The sequence below is a fragment of the Chrysemys picta genome, chromosome 15 (assembly GCF_011386835.1).
Source record: "Chrysemys picta bellii isolate R12L10 chromosome 15, ASM1138683v2, whole genome shotgun sequence".
Lineage (NCBI taxonomy): Eukaryota > Metazoa > Chordata > Testudines > Emydidae > Chrysemys > Chrysemys picta.
In genome coordinates this window covers 2,558,294-2,578,900 of record NC_088805.1, presented here as the reverse complement: position 1 = coordinate 2,578,900, position 20,607 = coordinate 2,558,294, and the positions used below count along the sequence as shown (strand labels likewise).

Here is a 20,607-nt window from a genome sequence, read left to right as displayed (position 1 = left end):
GAGATAGGAAAAATAGTGGAAAATTAACACTTGTCTGTCTTTTAGTTATGGGGTTACTGAAAGCAATAGTATTGCCTAGCATGTTTGGGAATGGGTGTACATGGATGACTTGATACAAAATGTCTTCAGTGTGTTTGGCCCCTGCTGATAATAGGCCTATTAGCTTAATTGTATGTTCAGCAAATCTAAGATTTTCTTTAACGAAAAAGAGGTTTAGAACAGTTATCTCTAAATCAGATTGAATGTTAAACAAAACAAGCTGATGCAAAGCTGTTCACCAGTTTTGTACTAACAGTTGACAAGCATAGTGCAAGAAAACCTAGAGTGGAATGGCTGAGTTAATTGGCTCTAGAATGTGATCTGTCTGGTGTTACCAGATTTGCCCATTACTTTGGGGTATGCTCATTTATTCGGGTTACTCTTCGGAGGGGGGCGGGGGCGTGTGTTCTGTAATTCTATCAATGTTCTGCTTGTGTCATGTGTGTTTTCATATGGAGCTCTACTTCTCCCTTATGCAAGTCCCCTCCCAATGGAGCTATCCTGCAGGACGAAGGTTCACTAGGGTTGGATTCCTCCAGAACTGGATGAACGAACACACGCGCGCACACCAAATCTGAACGGACCGGGTCAATCAGCACTTTCAAGCTGACCCCCTTATGTGCCCCTGGGCTCAATGGACTGGGTCAAGCAGCCACTTTCAAGCTGACACCCTTATGTGTCTCAGATTCAGCACGTCCTTATCCCCACTCTCACATCACAATTGTACTGGTAGTAACCTACTTGATGAGGAAACCACACAGTATTTTGGGGCGCTGCAGGGATCTTTAGCTTAGGTAAAAGAAGCGTTGCTGTAGAGTAAATGGGGGAAGCTAAAAACACAAAAGAGTAAAGTTCATCAAGAGAGAGAAAGCAACCAGCTTAACCATAAAAGTTATTTATTGAATAATAACTACACAAGGAGGGCTAAACCAACATAACATACATTATTAAAGGATAATACCTAAGGTAGAAAGGAAAACAGAGAGAGGGAAAAAGAAGGGTATCTCACCCACTCCATGAGGCTTGAACTGGTCGGGGTTCCCAGGTGATGGTGGTAGCTCAGGGTCCTGAGTGCTGGAAACAGGCAGAGCCCCCAGTACGATCAGTCAGGAGAAGATGGAGTCCCAGTGGAACTGATGCATAGTTTGGATCTAAGCATCAGAACACTTACTTGAACATAGGTAGGGGTTTTTTTGTAGAGAAACAACAATGGTTCAAGGGAGAACACTAGATTTGTTTATGGGTAAACTGATGACTCAAGGGTTTTCTTTAGGATAGATGATAGGAGCTGATCACTCTTAGCTATGGGTGGTGTTTTCTTCCAGGGAGCTCACAGTGCAACTAGGCTGCTTCAGTATTTTGGATATCATTACTAGAATTGGTCTAATAACTGCTGAGCTGGGTGTGGGCAGGTGTAGGTTCATTAACATCTGGAGCAGAGATTCCCATGATGCAGCGCTTCCCTGCTTTTCTGGTTCCAAAGTTCAGTGCGGTTCTCTGTTCTTCATTCTGTGTGCTAATCCCTGTCCCATCTTTCATGCAGATGAGGCTAGGTTCTCTGCTCTCCATTCTGTATGCAAATGGAGATGTCTTAATCTTGTCACCCTTGTCAGGAGGGGTCTAGGTGTGTCTCTCAATGGTCTTGGTTCAAGCAGAGACCTGTGGGGGGCGGAGGGGGGGGGTGTCCCTCATGAATCACAGGCCAGACACTGCGTCCTGGTTCCCAAAAACACAGCTGACTGGTATCACCGGGGCCATGCTGGAGTTGGTGTAATTCTAAATTATGTGCTTTAGATTTGAGATTGCACCTGAATAATAAGGTAAATGGAAGCTGTAGCAAAATTGTATTTTTAATTATTGTTAATGAGGTAGCCAGTGATTTCTCTAGTAGTGGGAAAATGCATAATTGTCAATCAGAATGTAAAAAGTCTTGAATTTATCCAATGAATTCTATCTGCTTTCATAGTGATGAAACTGATATTGATTTGAAATTAAAATGCATTGGTCTACCTAATTGCAACTTTAGGTCATAAATTCCATAAACTAATATAGCCTGGTCTTCTGCTGGGTGTGCTTTTGATTATCATTACCTGTTGCAAGGAGAATTGAGGTGGAGGGGAGTTTGGTACAAGATGACGCCTCATTGCTGAACTTTGCTTTTAGACCCCAGGATAGCAGCAAGCCAGCGGAGACTAGCCAGCCTCAGTCGAGTACCACAGGTTACAGTCAGCCCACCTTAGGATACGGACAAAGTAACTACAGTTATCCTCAGGTTCCTGGAAGTTACCCTATGCAGCCAGTCACTGCTCCTCCATCCTATCCTCCAACAAGGTAATTCTTTCAGAAAATTAGGGTTGGCGAAGGTGGTGGTGGAGCATTAAAATTTGTTTGCTTGGATAAAAGTGCTGTTACCTTTTTAAAAGGGACTTTCCTAGTGTGTGAAAACTTTAAATATTTTGGATTTTAAGCATTTGTTTTTTATAAGGCTTCTTGCCATGCTTGCAGATTATCAGATCTTTTCATAAACAAGCTTACTTGCATCTAACCAGTCTTCTCTTCGCTGCAGGGTCAAAGAGGAAAGAATACAGGGCTGTGATTAAATAAGTTCTAATCAAAGGATAGATATCTATAATAACAAAAGTTAAAAGTGACTACTCAAGAAAAATGTTTTATATAAAAATATTCACTTTTAACTCTTAAGTGTGAAAGCCACTTTTTAATTACATGTCATTGCCTCCTAAAACTTTGGGTCCTAAAGAGAAGATATGTTTCAGGCTCTCTGTATTCCTCTTCAGTGTTAACTTATAAAAATGCTGCTTCCACACAAGTCATGAATCATGAATTCACAAGGTGAATTATTCATCCTGAAAAGTAGAACAGACAAGTGTTGCTTTTGAAATTCTCAAGCATGTCTGAAAAGCCTACACATGCCAAGCAGAAATAAATAAAGTGGATTGGAAATAAAGTGAATTAGATTGCTTTTGATTTATAAGAAGCCAGGGAAACAAGTTACAAACAAACCATATTACCAGCTGGTATTTCATAGTCTTCAGTGGCTTTGGAATTCTAGATGACAGATATCAATCATTCACTGAATCTGTTTGTTTTAAAGTGCAGCGTCCCAAAGGGTGCAGATTTCCCACTTGGAAACTAGTGATGATTTCCATGGCATAGTTATCTCTTTTTAGCGCTATGAAGAACTAGATTAGTGTTTTTGTTTTTAGCAAATCTTATTTTGTTTCTATGCCTGCAAATCAGCCTCCATAGAATGACCTCACATTTTAAATGACTTGTGTTAATACATGTTGTCTGACTTGCTTTACTGTCTAGTTAAATACCACTGCAGCCTAATGCGTGTTTCCAGGGGGCTTGATTTATCTTCCATCTAGAAACACTTCTTAATTCTTATGTCTTTCAGCTATTCCTCTACACAGCCAAGTAGTTACGATCAGAGCAGTTACTCTCAGCAAAGCACCTATGGACAGCCCAGTACCTATGGACAACAGACTAGCTATGGCCAGCAAAGCAGCTATGGCCAGCAGCCACCTACTAGTTACCCTCCCCCGACTGGATCCTACAGCCAGGCCCCGAGCCAATACAGCCAGCAGAGCAGCAGTTACGGACAGCAGAGTGAGTGTGTACAGTGTGAGGCGAGCTGTAATGATTGTACAGCTCAGTAGTGTCTATTACATAAGAGATGCTAGTAAATCTCTGAAGAAGGCTTTCGCTCGTTGAGCATTTTGAGTATTTTCCAGCCAGCAGTTGATCTGCCAGCTAATAGTTCTGTAGACTTTTCCTGACTGTGGGTAGACTTTTAAGTTTGACCGCAAGTCGAGTGCTATGCATCCTGCTTTCAGTAGAGCCATTGTATTAAGACCCATGTCAAACTATTAGTTCACAGTATTGCTAAAGTTCATGGTACTGAAGGCAGGTGCAAAGAGGTACAGTAACTCCTCGTTTAACGTTGTAGTTCTGTTCCTGAAAAATGCTACTTTAAGCAAAACTATGTAAGCAAATCCAATTTCCCCATAAGAATTAATGTAAATAGAGGGGTTAGGTTCCAGGGAAATTTTTTGTTTTAAACAAACAATTTAATACTGTACACAGCAATGATTGTGGAGCTTGGTTGAAGTGGTGAAGTCAGAGAGTGGAAGAGGGTGGGATATTTCCCAGGGAATGCCTTACTGCTAAATGCTGAACTAGCACTCAGCTAAACCCTCAAGGGTTAACACGTTGTTAATGTAGCCTCACATTCTACAAGGCAGCAGGAATGGAGGGAAGAGCGACAGCATGGCAGAGAGACACGCATTGCCCCTTTAAGTACGCTGACCCCACTATAAGTACATTGCCTTTTTAAGTAGATCAGCAAGTTGAGACAGCAGCTGGACATTGGACAAAGAAGGCGGCTGCCAAACAATGTTATAAGAGAGCACTGCGCAACTTTAAACGAGCATGTTCTCTAATTGATCAGCAACGTAACAATGTTAACTGTGACAACTTTAAGTGAGGAGTTACTGTAATCGGAACAGGCACTTCAGAATGAGTCTGACTTTATCTACTTCTGCTTTAATATCTACAATACAAACTCTCCTCAGGTTCATTTCGTCAGGACCATACCAGCAACATGGGTGGATATGGGCAGGAATCTGGAGGCTTTTCTGGTCCAGGAGAAAGTCGGAGCATGAGTGGCCCTGATAACCGGGGAAGGGGAAGAGGAGGATTTGATCGTGGAGGCATGAGCAGAGGTGGGCGGGGAGGAGGACGCGGTGGAATGGGGTAAGAGCAAATCTTTTCTCCTTTTACCTAATTCTGTTTTACCCATAGGATTTGAAATGGAAGGAGCGGCTGAAAGATGACATTTCAAACCACACTTCCATGGAGAATATTTATTAATAGTGAGATTGTTTCTAGTCCATGGAAATGTCCTCCTAGGGGAAGTAGGGGCAGGATCTGTGTTTTTTTTCCTGCAGTTTGTTGGGTTTGGGGGAATTAAGGGTTTTATGAAATACAGAACTTTCAGCTCCCTTCATGGTTATTCAGAGGTGAAATCCTCTGTGGGGTTTAACAATAACTTTGGATAGAACACACACAAACCTTCCAGGAGATCCAGGTTTCACTTTCTTTGCCTTGCTATTGGGGGTCTTGATGTTTCAGGTATGTACATGGCAGAAGCCTAATGTCAGCTGTTTTATACAATGTTTCCCCTCAGCCTCTGTTTGCACTAGAAGTAGCACTTGGAGCTACTATCATATGTGAATGTATGGGTCAGTTTACTGTTGTTGAAGCCACGGCTCTAGAGTGGCTTGGTTGGAGTGTGAAGAAAAGCCCCAAGAACACACAAAGATCTGACTTGACTTCCAGGACTGCTCCCCATTGGAGCTTTCAGGTGGTCTAAATCAGTTTGGTCATTTTAACTGATGGCATAATCTGGTTTAGTAAACCTATTTGTTCAGATCAGTAGTTTATAGCTCCCTGTCTCTGGTGTCTGTTTTAATAAAGGTGAGGATGATGGACTAATTATGAAGGCTAATATAAGGAAGGTTTAGCTTTGTGTGTGTTCAGTCCCTATGAAACTTAGTTTAAAGCTATGCAGAGTGTTTCATTCATGTGGATTAGAAATGCGGAGATTGACGTGCAAAACATCAGAACAACCTTGGTAAAATGTTACCCCATATATTTGTATGGCTGGGCAAGTGAGTCAACAGCCTTAAATAAATGTGCAGCATTTATTGGCGACTTGTTTTAGAACCCCATTTCACCTAGAAATTGGAGAAGTTACTCTGTCATTCTGCATAGCTCAGCTAAAATGAATCCAAATGGCCTGAAATCTTTATTGGAGAAATACAACTACCTGGAACTTATATTTTAAAGATAAATACTTGTTCACATGGAAACATTACTGATTTAATAAATTGGCTTGAATGGAACAGGGTTCCATTGTTCTATATAAAGATTTCACCCATAATGTATTTATTTCTAATGTTTTTAAAGTAGATGTAGACACTTGAAATTACTATCATCACGTCTTAAAACTTCTAGCCATTTTGGTGCTGTTCACTGCAAAAGATTCACAATTTTTTTCTCTAATTTCACACCTGTAATCAAAGAATAAATTACTTCTGTAGTGATTTCCAGCTGACAGTCTATTAAAGAGGCTGCCAGCTTTTTGGATGTAGTTTTTCTACTGTCCATAGAAAAGGTGGCCTTCCCATGAAGCAGTAGGTTGAACACCCGGGGGCAGGGTAGGGGAACTCGGCCCTTTTATCATGGTGTGGTGATGGATTTCAGTGTCTCCTGCAGGTAAGGAGCTCAATGTTATTAACATGCCCTTTTTCATTGACTCAATTATTTTATATTTTCATTGGCTGTTAAACATGGAAACTTTTTAACATGCTTTGTCGCATTTATATGCTACAGGTTACAAAGTGAGAGCCTTGTATACACTTCAATACTTAAAAAGTACCCGTACTCAGTACTCAGCCGGCAGCATAATGAAAAGTGGGACTAGACACGGTGTCCATATGGAGAGGAAAAATATACATAGAATATTTTTAACCAAATGTATTCATTGTATAAATGGAATCCTTCTGTAACTTTGGTAACTGCATACTGGTATAATACTTTAGAATTGTGTAACATTAAAAAGTGTAAACGTATGTGTTTAAAAAGAGAGACATTACATATATGGTGTGTACTTTAAAAAAAAAAAGGAAGCAAAGCTGCATGCAACAGCTTGGAATTGTGTATTTAAAACCTTTTTAGAGATTAAAGGTGCAATACTGGCTAGCAAATAGATGGCTCTCTCCCTCCTCTCTTTCCTTCCTCAAAACAACCCCCCCACCACCACCCATAAAACCCTTTTCAGGTGGCATTTTCCTAATTAACCAGCACTTGGAAGCAATTGAAAACTAATAGCCTAGCTTTGCTTTTGTATTAAAAGCTAGAGGCTGTGATTTTTGCATTGGCACACATTAAAATCTTAATTTCTGGTTTGTGTCCACAAAGCTGCACCCCCAGGCCTTTGAGCCCTGATATATTCTGTAAGTTCTCCTTCCACAGAGACTGTTAAATCCAGTAGTGACCTGAATGTATGGCGTTATACTAAGGTTTTAGTGGAAATGTCATCTGAACTGTGTTCTAGGTATTACATATGGTTGTCTCCTGCCTTTTTAACTGTTAATGTTAGGGACCCAGGAACTCATTTTGCTCTCCTGCTGCAAGAGGCTGAGGGTGCACCTTTATGTACACACAAAGGGGAGGGAGTTGACCTATAGATGACTTGACTTTTTTTTTTTAACTCAAACACAATTTGAAAATCTCTAAATGTTTTTGCCAAGTATTGTACTGTTAATACCAATACAAGTAATGAAAGGGTACAGCAGCAAAAGTGGTGTCTAAACCAGACAAGCAAGGTTGTGCGTAAAGGAAATTTGAGCAAGCTGCCCTGAAGAAAGGCATAGTGACGAGATGAGAGAGAGACAGACAGATGCATTGTTTGGAGATGTTTAGCCAGTGCCATTCTTCCCAGTGAGCCCCAGAGGCTCAGAGCGGTACTGGCTTTTTAAAGGGAAAGGCCTTCATTTCTTCGTTTATCCCCCCAGCAGCGCTGGAGAGCGAGGTGGCTTCAATAAGCCTGGTGGTAAGTTTTTGAGCATTACAATGGATAGTGTTAAAAAAAAAAAATCAGTCAGTTTTTAGAAAAAAAATATATAATTTTTATTAGTTTCATAAGTGGTTAAAAATGACATATACAACAAGACTTTAATGGGTACTGCCGGCAATGCCTAGGGGTATAAGGTTAACCTATGGTTACAAAACAAAGGGTAACTTGAAGTATTGAGAAACTACTTTTGTAATTTGGGGAGAATAAATTTTAATTTTGTTTGGATTTAATAAAAAAGTAACTTTTCTTATAAATATACACTGATTGGCCCAATAAAGCTAAAGAAGTGTAATGGTTAATGGTTTTAAAGGCTGCTAAAAGTAGCAAACTGATCACAAAAAAAGCCATAAAAAGGTGCATTGCTAAAGTTTTTGCAATGCAGGTCAATTTGAGTTTAACCAACACCATCATATGGTGGTTGTAAGTAGATAGATTTGTGTGTGTCGGTTTTCAGCCTGCAAGACGTGCACTAACAAAACTTTATATGATTTTTTTCCCTGACTGTCAGGACCCATGGAAGAAGGACCAGATCTTGATTTAGGTAATTTTAAATACTGTTCAGAATATTACCTGAGCATGCTGAAAAGAAGGATTTCTCACTTGTTCTTCCTCCACAAGTGAAGGCAGCCATTCACATTGCTTGTCCGCAAAGGATTCTCTGCCTTATTTCTTCCCTGCCTATATAAAAAGTTCAGGGGCATTCACCCTCTGTATTTCAGAGTCTTGATTCATTCCTTCTACTTTCTTAATCAATCAAATAGTTGGGCTGGCTTATTTAAATTTGCAAAGATTCATTTGGATGCTTATCCTTCCCTTCATGAAAGAAGAGGGTATTGAAGCAGCATGCCCATGGCTATTCAAATATACCAGGCATCTAACTTCAAGCAATACTGAAATAACTACCAGAGAGGCATATACTAGCTTTACTTTTCTCTTCCTTTCCTCTACTCCACCACCCAGAGCCTGTGAATTTGTAGTTTTTCCCTTTTCCCTAATGTACAAATGTGCATTTTGTGTCTCTAGCTGTTTCCAGGATCAGCTTAGGTCATTGCCAATATAATTGCATAAAAGATGTAAAATCTAATGTGCACCTGCAGTTGGATATCTGTTTTTGCACAGATGATCTCAGATTATTCCCCAAAAAGACGTCCATTACATCAGCCACCCAATTTTGGCTAGTTTCTCATGGCACTTGAGTGGTAGACATCCAGCCATGGCAAGAAACCAGCCCAGAATTCCCTTAGGTAGGAGGTCAGTGGGAAATAAATCAGCTGATTATTTGTAAAGGATGAGCTTTTTTACAGCTCCTTTGCTTAGTGATCAGTATGCGGTACGGCTCTTCCTTGTGTATAGAAAAAGTGCCACTGAATCCCCATGTTGTATGGCTGGATTTTCATCTGGTATTTCCATAAATATACAAGTATTTACCCTCACTGAAAGAGAGGTAGCAATCCATTTAGGAGATGATCACTAAAGTTGACCAGACAAAACTGAACTCTGTCCTTCATTATCTTTTGTGATCATCTGGTATAATGATATTTCTGTGAATTTGATCTCCTTAGGCCCACCTGTAGACCCAGATGACGACTCAGACAACAGTTCAGTTTATGTACAGGGACTGAGTGACAGTGTGACCCTGGAGGAGCTGGCAGACTTCTTCAAACAATGTGGTGTTGTCAAGGTGGGTGACAACATGGGTATGCATGGGAAATACAACCTAGGTGGAGCTACTGTAAGGTGAGTGCATAACTGGTGGGAAAATTGTTCCCAGAGAGTAGTTATCAGTTGTTCACAGTCAAGGTGGAAGGACCTATTGAGTGGGGTCCCGGAGGGATCAGTTCTGGGTCTGGTTCTGTTCATTATCTTCATCAATGATTTATATAATGGCATAGAGAGTACATTTGTAAAGTTTGTGGACGATACCCACTGGGAGGATTTGCAGTTGCTTTGGAGGATATGATCTGGACAAACTGGAGAAATGGTCTGAAGTAAATAGGATGAAATTTAATAAAGACAAATGTAAAGTACTCATCTTAGGAAGGAGCTGTCAGTTGCACACATACAAAATGGGAAATGACTGCCTAGGAAGGAGTACTGCAGAAAGGGATCACAAGCTAACTGAGTCAACAGTGTAAGACTATTGCAAAAAAAGCGAACATCGTTCTGGGATGTATCAGCAGGAGTATTGTAAGCAAGACATGAGAAATTATTCTTCTGCTCTATTCAGCGCTGATTATGCCTCCTCTGGAGTGTGGTGTTCAGTTCTGGGTGCTATATTTCAGGAAAGATGTGGACAAATTGGAGAAAGTCCAAAGAAAAGCAACAAAGATGATTAAAGGTCTAGAAAACATGACCTATGATCAAAGACTGAAAAAAATGGCTCTGTTTAGTTGGAGAAGAGACGACTAAGGGGAGACAACAGTTTTCAAGTATATAAAAGTTGTTACAAGGAGAAGGGAAAAAATTGTTCTCCTTAACCTCTGAGGGTAGGACAAGAAGCAATGGGCTTAAATTGCAGCAAGGGTGGTTTAGGATGGACATCAGGAAAAACTTCCTAACTGTCAGGGTGGCTAAGCACTGGAATAAATTGCCTAGGAAGGTTGTGGAATCTCCATCATTGGAAATTTTTAAGAGCAGGTTAGACAAACACCTGTCAGGGATGGCCTAGATAATACTTAGTCCTGCCATGAGTGCAGGGGACTTAGATGACCACACAGGGTCCCTTCCAAACCTATGATTCTATACAGGACTGCTGGAGCGTGGAGCAGTAACTATCTCACCAACTAGTAGAGTGGGATGGAAATAGAGCTGTGATTCTCAGCCTTTTCCATACTGGGACACCCCCACCCAGTGTATTCTAGGCAGGTCCTTCTCCCATATAGCAGCATGGTCCCAACCCGGCAGGCTGAGAACCCCTGAAATAACCTGCAGAGTTGTATTCCAAAAAGGAGCCTTTTAGGACTTGTCCTTCAGTGTCCATATCAGGTTTCTGAATTCTACTGTAGTTGTGCCCTCTAGGTGGGATAGGGGATTAGTCACATCCTCTTAAGTGGGATTGAGGGAGATCTGTGTGGATTTGCTCCTTCCTGATACATCTAACTGTATCATTGAAATGGAGTATTTGACCTCTAACTCAGAGGAATTGGAGATGATTTTAAGAGTAGTGGAGAAGGATATATTGGGAATCTTTGTTTACAATTAATTGCACTGCAATTTAAAGTGATTTTATTCTCCTGCTAGATGAACAAGAGGACTGGGCAACCTATGATAAACTTCTATCTTGACAAAGAAACTGGAAAGCCAAAAGGAGATGCCACAGTGTCCTATGATGACCCATCAACTGCCAAAGCAGCGGTAGAGTGGTTTGATGGCAAGTGACTGGAATTAACTCGTGATTCTGATGACCGTAGTTTTGACTGGGATTTATTTCATAGCTAAAGTATTTGGCTAATTCAGAGGATAGAAAAGTGGGGTTTTATGTCCTCCACAAGGCAGGTGATACATACATACATGGTAAAGCAGATCTTACTTGGAAGACTTTACCTGGGAAACTTTCTGGTTTTAGTCAAACCAGATAAGATAAGCCAGCTCCCTAGCGCGCTAACTTCCGAGTCTGGGCAATTCTGTGTAGAGTTTATCTTTGGTTCTACAGGTCAGAGGTGGAATCCCCCCCCATCCCCCAACACTTGATATAAGGACACCTTTCCCTTTGATCAGTGACTATGAAGAGGTGTATCCTGTAGGATGCATGTACATGGTACCCAAGCCCTATTCCCCCTCCAGTAGTGGAAGTTTGTGACCATGTAAGCAAGCCACACTTTTCTGTGTTTTTTCCAGGAAAAGATTTCCAGGGGAGCAAACTCAAAGTTTCTCTCACTCGGAAGAAGGCGCCAATGAACAGCATGAGGGGTGGGATGCCCCCACGTGAATCACGTGGATTGCCTCCCCCGCTGCGTGGAGGTAATGTTGGTCAGAGTCTGTATGAATGAGCTGAATTCCCCCAGAACCTTATTGTGCAGAGCAGGGGTGTAGTGTACACCAAACAGTATCATTCCTTCTAAGGTGCGCGCCTCAGGGAATGAAGGGCTGCACACCTAATTAGTGGAGTCGCGCAGGCGTGGCTCCACTAATTAGGTACCTCCTGACCCTGCAGAGAGAGAACGTGGAGAAGGTGAGCTGGTGGGGGGAATAAGTGAGGTGCGAGGGAGACATGAGTCACAACTCTGGTCCAACGGAAAAGCGAGTCTCTCCCAGGCAGCCCCAGCTGGGCTGTGGGCGAAAGATGGGAAAGACAAATAAACAATACCCCACAATACCAATAAGAGAGATTTAACTAAATGTCATTTTTAAACGTCATATTTGTTTCACTGTGTTAAAGATTACCCCATGTCATGTGTGCCATTTACAAATATATGCATTTTGCCTCTGCCTTTTTAATGTAAAAAACTAGTGGATAGATACAATCATCAAATGTATTTAGGTTCATTTTCACTATTTTACCACTGATTATACCTGTATTTTGTACACAAGTCAAGGCAACTGAATAGAAAAAGTAGAATCAGGATTTGAGATGTGCTTTATATACACCTCTACCTCGATATAACGCTGTCCTCAGGAGCCAAAAAATCTTACCACGTTATAGGTGAAACCGCGTTATATCGAACTTGCTTTGATCCACCGGAGTGCGCAGCCCCGCCCTCCCAGAGGACTGCTTTACCACGTTATGTCTGTATTCGTGTTATATCAGGTCGCGTTATATTGGGGTAGAGGTGTATGACAAGTGCTTTTATTCTTCCAAAAAGGAGATCCCCATAGATGATTACTTCTGGCTGGAGAATAACTGCAGTAACTGTGGTTTGTTTTTTAAAAAAATCCAAATAAATCATCTGCTCCCCAAAACTGTCATTAAAAATCACATTCAATAACTATTTCTATAATCACAAAAGTGACAATGTATTATTTATGCCTAGCTTTTGCATTGGATGGCATTTAGGAATTGCTTGTCTGGTACATAGGTTAATTAATCTAGTACCTAAAATTAACAGTACCTCCACCAGCTGCTTAAAATGTTTGGATTTAGCTTTGTCTGGGAACATGTACTATCGAAATAGCTTTAAAGTTTGATTTGCAGTATCGCTCTTGTATTTTCTAACCTGTCATGTCCCAGCCCCAGCTTCGGAGCTGCAGTGTCCAGGAGAGAGGCCTCCAGACAAGTTTTAGAATTTGTTTGGTGAGAGGTATTGGAAACCATTAAGGCCAGATCTTTGCTATCTGGTATAGTTCTGGCTCTTCAGAGTACTCTCATCGACTCATAAGTAGCAAGCACTTGGTGCTAGGTGTTTTATAGGCTGAAGACTTTATTTTCAAATTATTTGAAGCAGGGATCTGTCTGCAAACTGTGAAGCCATGTGTTAATGTGCTCCATTTACTTAAGGCTGGGCTTGTAAAAACTTAATGAGCCTACTCTGAGTTCTTGAGTTGGTGACATGCACAAATTACGGGAGAATTTTGCCTGTTTCTACAGGGCTCTGTTTCACTTACACAGTGCAGGCCCTGCTTAAACGCTCCTTTAAAAACTCATAACAGCCAATCACTCGATGCTTTATTTCCTGTTGTATTTTTGGTGTTGTCACTTGTTTGTGGCTTGTTTGCTGTCTGTCACTTTATTATTACTTATTTTTACTGTTCTATGTGTGTGAAGTATTAATCAAATTAAGAGTTGACATCCTATAGACATTGTATAAGCCTGAGTGAATGCCGTTTACTCTCCTTTCCAGTATCAGAAAATACTGTATTAATACTTGTGAAGCAAGCATGACTATTTTTAGTTGACGCATAGATTTGTTTAGCATCTTAAAGCTGAGCTATGTGTTCAGATAATATGCATGCAAGAGGTATAGTTTTGTGGACTGCAAAAGTCTGTAGCATGTTAGTGTTTTGGCAGATGCTTTATTTTTTGAGACCAGCTTTCCCTGAAGAGTTAGTTGTCTATGGGAGTAGGTTATTAAATTGGGCCTCTGGCATATTTTTTTATGCTTTCACTTAATGGCTCTGTCTTTGTTTTATCTATATCGCTGTTTTCAATATGCCACATTTTGGTGTGTTTACTAGCTTGAGTTGTTAGAAAGGATGACAAAATGCATGTACTCCACTCCAAGGGATACTTAATTGGCTCCTGTCCTAAGATAGCATGGGCTATAACTAAGGCTGAGTGAGTCCACAGCAGTGGTGCCCCACATTGTGAGAACACAATCAGTCACATAGAGAGTCTGTCTTGTCTCTGTCCTGTGTAATAATACAGCCATCCGTGTTAATTTTCTTATTTTTTTTTTTATTTTCTTTTTATCTGATTTCATACTAAATAAATACCTTAAGCAGTGCACCTTGTTAATTATGCCTTGTTTTAGTATTCTTTCTTCTTCCATACTTATAACTTTTAAAAAAATATATCTAGGCTTTTTGTTTGTACTGGTGGGCGGCGGCGCACATCCACACATTACCTTGATATTGGTGCTGCACATAACAAAACTCATTCCGCACATGGATGTAAAAAGTTAGAGGAAACATTGCAGAGCAACATCCTAAGTTGTGGAGGTGACCAGTGTCTGCGTCGGAATTAACTGACTTCTTCCTTTCAGGCCCAGGGGGTCCTGGTGGTTCTGGTGGTCCAATGGGCCGTATGGGAGGCAGAGGTGGAGACAGGGGAGGCTTCCCCCCAAGAGGACCGCGGGGTTCTAGAGGAAACCCTTCTGGAGGGAATGTCCAGCACCGAGCTGGAGACTGGCAGTGCCCCAACCCGTAAGTGTTTGCGTTACCAACTATGCTGATCTGTTAACATCTTTGTGCCCTGTAGTCCTGCGTGTAAACCCAGATACCTTCTTCCTTGCATGATACCTGGCACTGCAGCCCACTCAGCTTTCATCTCCTGCAGAATGTCAGTTAGGAAATGGCTCGTTTGGGGCCAGAACTTCTGGTGGTAAAGTACAGTTCAAATTTTGAAAAATAAGCTGTTGAATTTACTGTAATTGAGAACTTGGACTAAGCACAGATGCATTAGTGATTACATACAGTCCTTGTCAATTAACACCTCTGCCATATTAGCGATAGCGGTATTATTTATATGTATTGCAGTAGTGCTATTGTGCTAGGTGCTGTACAAACAACAACAAAAAATCCCTGCCCCAAACAGGAGTATACTTGGAGCAGCCACATCATTCGGTATAATGATACATTGCCATTCTTTTGTACTCGTAAGGCAGACCAGGAGGTAAAAAGGGTGTGTTGCCCAGAAGTGTGATGCAGATATTAACTAGTTAGTCATCACAAACCCTGAAGATGGAGAAATATGGGCTTGCTCACTTACAGACTCAGTATCAAAGTTAAGAATAAAATCCTTACATTTGTCTCCCATTCTGTACCAGGACCAGCCTCCTCTCCTAGATCAATTACATAACCATTAAAAGTTAAGGTAGATTTTTTAATCTTGTCTCTTTCAGATTTACTCTGCCTGATTATAAAAAAAAAAAGTTATTTTTAAGTCTTCACTAACTGATGGTTCTGTCTAGGGGATGTGGAAACCAGAACTTTGCCTGGAGAACAGAGTGTAATCAATGCAAGGCTCCTAAACCAGAAGGCTTTCTTCCACCGCCTTTCCCACCTCCAGGTATGTATGTGAACCAGCTTTTAGAGAGGAGCTCAAGGCTATTCCCAGAGCATGGGAGATGAGTACTTAAGATGAACCACCTCCTTTGCGTATGTGATTGACATTGCTTATACAGTGTTCTCAGGGACTGATCGCTAGTATTATCACAGTATTAATTACTGGGTAAATAATACACTCTTGGAGCTGTAGAGGCAGCAGTTTATGGTTCTACTCTGCCTGAGATGACTTGGCCTCACTTACCCGCTGTTACTGTGACTCTTTCCTTGCATCTATCTGCAGCAATCCAGTTTCTTACAGGCAGGTCTACACTACCACTTGAGTTGACCTAACTTGCGTTGCTGAGGGGTGTGAAAAAGACTTGACACAAAGTTACAGTGACCTAAGCGCTGTCCACAGCGGCATTGTGTTGACGGGAGACGCTCGCCCGCCAACATAGCTTCCGCCTCTCGCGGAGGTGGAGTAATGCCGAAGAAAGAGCACTCTCCCTTCGGCATAGAGCGACTTCACCAGACGTGCTATAGTGGCGCAACTGCACCAATGTAGCGTTTCTACTGTAGACCTGCCCTATCACACTGTCACTTTATGTGGCTCCCAGCCAAAATGGCCTTAAATCAGCTATCTGCCTCTCAGGCTTCTCCAGTGGATTTCAGGGTAGCACAAAATTTTCAGTGGCACTTCTGGAAACATGCAGTTCATGCAGTGGCATTAGCCACCAGTGGCTGTCGTCAGGCCACGTTCTGGGCTGGAGTTGCTTCCTGGGCATCTATGCTTTGTTCCTCCAGATTGTGCAGTGTTGCCAGCATTCATGTTTTTGACAAGGGCAAGCAATTTTGGGTAGAGTGAAAAGTGGGTTTCCTGCCCTGTGATTGAGTTGGCTGCCCTCTTCATGGTTCCACTGCCAGGCCTTAAGCCACCCTCTGCCTCAAAGCTGATAGACACATCTTTTACTGCTTCCTCTTGCATCGGGTCTGGAGGAAAGTTAGAGATGATTTAATGTGAAAGGACTAAGTTTTCAGTCCTGGAAGTCTGTTTAGAGCAGGCATGTTTTCACCTAATAGAGCCCTGGTTTCAAATGTACATGGTGACGTTTTTCTTTACCAGGTGGAGATCGTGGCAGAGGTGGCCCTGGTGGCATGAGAGGAGGAAGAGGAGGCCTCATGGATCGTGGTGGCCCTGGTGGAATGTTCAGAGGTGGGCGTGGTGGAGATAGAGGTGGATTCAGAGGAGGCCGGGGTATGGATCGAGGTGGATTTGGAGGAGGAAGACGAGGAGGACCTGGGGGCCCACCTGGACCTCTCATGGAGCAAATGGGAGGCAGAGGCGGCAGGCGTGGAGGACCAGGAAAAATGGACAAGTATGTAGGAGAGCAAACTAAAAAACCTGGCAATAGGCTAGGATAGGGGTCCCTGAACTGTGGGGTGCACTCCCTAGGGGGTGAGGAGGAATATTTGGGAGGGGGGCTGCTGGGGCCCAGGCCAGACCCCATGGGGGGCCAGGAGGGCGCACCACCCAACTCCGCTTCTGGTTCTGGCTCCCGGCCCTGTGATCGGGGCCCCGGCTGCAAGTCCTACCCCTAGGGCCCATGGCTGCTGGCCTTGACTCTGCCCCCAGCTGTGGCCCCCATCCTCAACCGCCTTACCCCTGTCCACATCCCCCTTCCTGGAGCTGCAGCCTTCCTCCCAGCCCCAGCTTCGGGGGGAGGAAGAAGGAGAGGTAAAAAGTTTGGAGACCACTGGGCTAGGATGATTTTATAACTTCAAATAGGTTTTGGGGTGGAGGTGGGGAATGAAACAAGATCTGATGTGATCAAAGATAAGTGGAGAAATAAAGCTTAGAAAACCAGTAACTCTTGATCAGAAACTTGATGAGGGCACTGAATAATGAAAATTGTGAAAGCCTCCTCTTCGGCTAGGAGTATGCAGAGAATCCTAGAAATGTCCGGCTGGAAGGTGGAGCTCATCTAGTCCAACCTCCTGCACTGAGGCAGGACCAAGTAAAGCCTACACCATCCCCGACAGATGTTTGTCTAATCCAATGGTGGGGATTGCACAGCCTCCTTTGGAATCCTATTCTAGTGCTTGAGTTAGAAAGGTTTTCCTAATATATAATCTAAATCTTCCTGTGCTGCAGATGAAGCCCATTACTTCTTGTCCTACCTTCTTGTACTTGGAGAACAGTTGATCATAGTCCTCTTTATAACAGCCCTTAACACTTGAAGACTGTCCCCTTAGCCTTTTTTTCCAAAGACTAAACATGCCTAGTTTTTTTAACTTTTCCTTGTAAGTCAGATTTTCTAAACCTTTTATCATTTTCCTCTTCCGTCTAATGGAACAGCAAGATTGTGGGTGTGTCCTAGGAGCTATAACCAAACAAGCTTTTCTTTTTGTAGGGGTGAACATCGTCAGGAGCGGAGAGACCGGCCCTACTAGAGTCAGAAACCTGCAGAGCTGCATTTACTACCAGATTTATTTTTTAAACCAGAAAATGTTTTAAATTTATAATTCCATATTTATAATGTTGGCCACAACATTATGATTATTCCTTGTCTGTACTTTAGTATTTTTCACCATTTGTGGAGAAACATTAAAACCAAGTTAAATGGTAGTGTGCTGAGTTATTTTTTTCCTTTTAAACAAAATGGTTGTTTAACTAAAACTAAACCAATGAGAAACCATTGTTGTGAGCATGCTCAGTATCATTGTTTGCAAAACCAGGAGGAGGAGAACTAACTGTAACAATGTTAATGGTTGTGATGTTTTTTTTTAAAATAAAATTCCAAATGTTTATAAACTTAATACTTCTCAGCCTCTATTCGACAGCACTCTGAACATCTCCACCTGGAGTTGGCATCGCAAACTCCAGCTCTGTGGGCTCTGCAGAAGAGGCAGTGAGTTTCACTCATGAGTTGTATGTATTATATGGCTTGTAATCCTTTGATATTGAATGTTGCGTTGTACGGAGGGAGCAGGGATTGAAATCTACCATGAAAAGATTGAATCAATCCTGAAGTGTATTTGGCAAGGCAGAGCAGGCACCTTAACCTGTAAAGTGTAGCTTATTGCATTCAGAGGATGGAATTGAACACACCATTTCAAATGAGACATTGGACTTCAGAATTGCATCCTGGCTGTAAATAAAGATGTATTGCTGGGTATATCATGACTAGACTTTTTGTAAATAGCAGATGAACATTTCAGTTCTCTCTGGTCGTGTTTTTATTTCATGTATACCAGGCCCACCATCTTGGTATCTGAGTGCAGCTAAAGAGCCAGTGCTCCGGTGAAAACATTTAGGACAAGGCAGCCCAGTCAGTAGAAATGTAGGACTGTAGGAACTTGAAGGGTAAATGAAATCATCTTGAGTAATGAATCTTCCTCTGAAAGTAATACAGACAGTGTGGTTTGAAAGTTCAAGCAAGGTTATCACACAAACACCAGGTGCCCTGTGAATACAGGCTCTGAACAGGAAACACTATTCAGTCTCCATTGTAACTAATTTATAACACAACCAATTGAATAATCTCAAGGGTTTGAGCCTGGTCTTCTGTACCATGTGACTGTGACATCAATCAAACAAAACATGCAGACTCAAACTTCCCAAAATAGGCTAGAAGCAAAATGACCAACTTACACTCTTCGGGATTCTTCAGTGTACACACTACTTATTCCCAGAATGTCATTTCTGGTGTGAAATCCAGTGCTCTCCAGGCTTAATTATTTCTGATTTCACAGAGATAGGACATGTATATAAAACCAAGACAGGATGCCTATCAGACAGTAGGAGTCATTGCTGGTGGAGAAATCAAAGAGCATGTCACATAGCACAAGCACCTGATTAGTGCCAGGCCCTGTATGTGTTCCTATGTGCCAGGCAAGCATCTAAGGGAGAATACAGGTGCTCTGACAAGTTTGTGTAAGTGACACTTCCTTCTAAAAGAACAGGAGTACTTGTGGCACCTTAGAGACTAACAAATTTATTAGAGCATAAGCTTTCGTGGGCTACAACCCACTTCTTCGGATGCATATAGAGTGAAACATATTGAGGAGATATATATACACACATACAGAGAGCATGAACAGGTGGGAGTTGTCTTACCAACTCTGAGAGGCCAATTAAGTAAGAGAAAAAAAACTTTTGAAGTGATAATCAAGATAGGCCAGTACAGACAGTTTGATAAGAAGTGTGAGAATACTTACAAGGGGAGATAGATTCAATGTTTGTAATGGCTCAGCCATTCCCAGTCCTTATTTAATCCTGAGTTGATTGTGTCTAGTTTGCATATCAATTCCAGCTCAGCAGTCTCTCGTTGGAGTCTGTTTTTGAAGTTTTTCTGTTTTAAGATAGCCACCCGCAGGTCTGTCATTGAATGGCCAGACAGGTTAAAGTGTTCTCCCACTGGTTTTTGAGTATTATGATTCTTGATGTCAGATTTGTGTCCATTAATTCTTTTGTGTAGAGACTGCCCGGTTTGGCCAATGTACATGGCAGAGGGAACACTTCCTTCTAACTCTTCCAGAGTCCAGCCTGGGGATAGTTGGGTGCTTTGCTGCTGGACAGAGCCATTTCTATTAGAGCTAGAACTGAGCTATTTATGGTGATTAAAAATCCCATCTCAGTTTGCAGAGGGGGAGTTTTAGTTGAGGTGACTTAATTAAAATCCGGATTTACCAGTTGTCGTGTCAGATGAGATATTTCCTTATTTCAGACTGTTAGTGGTAGCTCTTCATTTCCCTCAGGGAAGAGGTGACTGCCTTTCTGTGTATGTGTATGTATTGATCCCTACATAAACCTTATAATGGTGATGGTCTTGTTATACCATCACCAAGTGAGCTAATGCATATGGTTGCAAAAGTGCTGCAGTGTGCCCATGTAATCTTCCTGCTTGAGGGGCAAAAGAAGGTGAGCAGTTTTCTTCAAGGAGGGGAACGTGCTGGTTCTTGGGCATTCAAAACTTCACTCGGATAAAGAACTTCTACAGCGTCTCCATGAGCACTTACTGCACAGCAACATGGGTTGTGAATCTATACTGCTCCAGTGTGCCATGCCCTAACTGGACCCTGCTGCTGCCAGGGCCGGCTCCAGGCACCAGCTTAACAAGCAGGTGTCTGGGGCGGCCAAGGGAGAGGGACGGCAGGTCCCTCACTCCCTCTAGGATCGTGGCTTTTTTTTTTTTCCCCCCAATTGCTGCCGCCGGTCGTGGTTGTGATCGCGGCTTTTTGTTGTTGTTGTTGCTTGGTGTGGC

The 20,607-nt window shown here is 42.1% G+C and overlaps 1 protein-coding gene across 9 annotated transcripts in view; it reads left to right on the top strand.

Moving 5' to 3' along the window:
• Window positions 1-18,160, top strand: part of EWSR1 (EWS RNA binding protein 1) — a 39,827-nt gene extending 21,667 nt beyond the window's left edge. For 5 of the 9 annotated variants that reach the window (XM_065568188.1, XM_065568184.1, XM_065568186.1 and 2 more), the window contains 12 exons: window positions 2,203-2,370; window positions 3,458-3,669; window positions 4,635-4,815; window positions 7,641-7,678; window positions 8,211-8,243; window positions 9,265-9,383; window positions 10,943-11,072; window positions 11,540-11,662; window positions 14,341-14,500; window positions 15,268-15,365; window positions 16,467-16,719; window positions 17,755-18,160. In XM_065568188.1, coding sequence (XP_065424260.1) covers window positions 2,203-2,370; window positions 3,458-3,669; window positions 4,635-4,815; window positions 7,641-7,678; window positions 8,211-8,243; window positions 9,265-9,383; window positions 10,943-11,072; window positions 11,540-11,662; window positions 14,341-14,500; window positions 15,268-15,365; window positions 16,467-16,719; window positions 17,755-17,794 — 1,555 coding nt within the window. In that variant the 3' untranslated portion in view covers window positions 17,795-18,160. The remainder of the gene's footprint in view (window positions 1-2,202; window positions 2,371-3,457; window positions 3,670-4,634; window positions 4,816-7,640; window positions 7,679-8,210; window positions 8,244-9,264; window positions 9,384-10,942; window positions 11,073-11,539; window positions 11,663-14,340; window positions 14,501-15,267; window positions 15,366-16,466; window positions 16,720-17,754) is intronic. The other 4 variants (XM_065568190.1, XM_005311721.5, XM_065568189.1 and 1 more) reach the window with 1 other exon arrangement.
• Window positions 18,161-20,607: the final 2,447 nt, after the last annotated feature.